The 1,542-nt window shown below is 42.5% G+C and overlaps 1 protein-coding gene across 2 annotated transcripts in view; it reads right to left on the bottom strand.

Annotated features, from left to right (window-relative positions):
- Nucleotides 1–280: 280 nt before the first annotated feature.
- The window catches only part of NDUFA8 (NADH dehydrogenase (ubiquinone) 1 alpha subcomplex, 8, 19kDa), a 20,254-nt gene continuing 18,992 nt past the window's right edge, over nt 281–1,542 (bottom strand). Inside the window, exon 5 of one of the 2 annotated variants that reach the window (XM_006865659.1) lies at nt 281–595. In XM_006865659.1, coding sequence (XP_006865721.1) covers nt 458–595 — 138 coding nt within the window. In that variant the 3' untranslated portion in view covers nt 281–457. The remainder of the gene's footprint in view (nt 596–1,542) is intronic. The other variant, XM_006865660.1, reaches the window with a different exon arrangement.

Raw genomic sequence — 1,542 nt, 5'->3', positions numbered from 1 at the left:
GCTCAAACATTTCTTCACCTCTCCTATTCTGAATGCTGCCCTTGTATGATCTTTAGGGAAATCTATTTGCCTGAGATGCTGAGTGGGAGGAGAGCTGAGACTTCAAAATGTGTGAACACCGCCGACAGGCCCTTTATACAGTCATTTCTCCACGATCTGATGTAGAAGACCTGCCACACTGGTGGCAAAGACGGAGGAACAGACACGATCACAAGAAAAAGCAAGGGGAAGTCATCTTTAAAGGTCAGAAGGTTACATAAAACATAATAAAATACAACTGTTTCCTTTAAAATTTTTAATGGCCAGGAAATGGTATAGAGTAACTGCCAAGTCACATAAATTAACTTTTCTGTGCGTGATCCCGGAAAGAACACACTATCAGACAATACAAATTGCACCAGAGTTTTCATCCGTTGTTGTCTGGGCATGTGACTGAGCATGGGCCATGGACCCATCTTTACATGGTCCAGAAATAAAGGCGGCTGCCATGTTTGGCAGGCTTCAAATTTCCTTCTATCTCAGGGTTGGGCTCTGGTCTTGGTCTTGAGTGGTAAGGATTCTCAGGTAAAGGCCGATTTGTTTTCACTTTAGTGACCTGGGGAGGGTGAAGAGGAAAGAAGAAATGTTGAAAGTCAGGTGGAGTAGTCTGTGACCATAAATGCGCTTACTAGTTTCCTCTCTGCTCTTGCTGTCCAACTACTACTCTAGTTTAAAGTCCAAGTAAATCCTATTTAGACTTCCCAATCTTTAGCCAAAGGAGTTCTGGTAACGTAGCGATTACGAGTCAGGTTGCTAACCTCATGGTCAACAGTTCGAAACTACCAGTAGTTCCGTGGGATAAAGATGAGATTTTGTGCTCCAGTAAAGATTTGCAGCTTCGGAAACCCTAAGCAGGGTCGCTATGAGTCAGAACCAACTAAATGGCACACCACCACCACCAATCTCTAACAACAACAACATAATTTAAGGGTCAGCGAAAAAGAGGAAGAACCTTAACAAGATTCTTCAATAGGCTCAAGCACAGCAACTGTGAGGATGGCACAGAACCAGACAATGTTTCATTCTGTTGGACATAGGGTTGATCACTATGAGTCAGGATTGACTCAATGGCACCTAACAACACCATCAACAACATTTTAAGGATGAACAGGAGCTAGCCAGGAAGATTAAGAAGGAAAAAACATTCTAAGCAGATAACACAATATCTATGAAGGTAGATAAGTCTTTAAATACTTGAAGCAAGGGCTGAAGAGTGATGGGAAATGAAGTACCTAAGCAAGTACTGACTATGGTTGGAAGCCATAGCACATTATTCCACTTCATCCTCACACACCCAGGAGGTCATTGTGCAGAGATGGCTAACAACAGAGCTAGTCCTCAAAGCCAGATGTGCCTGAACCTTTATAGAATATAACAACAACAACAAATATATATATATATATATATAGTGGTGGTGGTTCTGTGTCGTGGAGTCGGAATTGACTCATAGCGACCCTGTACAGGGTTTCCGAGGCTGTAAATCTTTACGGGAGCAGAACATGT

The sequence above is a fragment of the Chrysochloris asiatica genome, unplaced genomic scaffold, assembly GCF_000296735.1.
Source record: "Chrysochloris asiatica unplaced genomic scaffold, ChrAsi1.0 scaffold00081, whole genome shotgun sequence".
NCBI classification, from domain to species: Eukaryota; Metazoa; Chordata; class Mammalia; order Afrosoricida; family Chrysochloridae; genus Chrysochloris; species Chrysochloris asiatica.
Note: the sequence above shows the minus strand (reverse complement) of the source record. Positions and strands in the feature narration are given on the sequence as shown.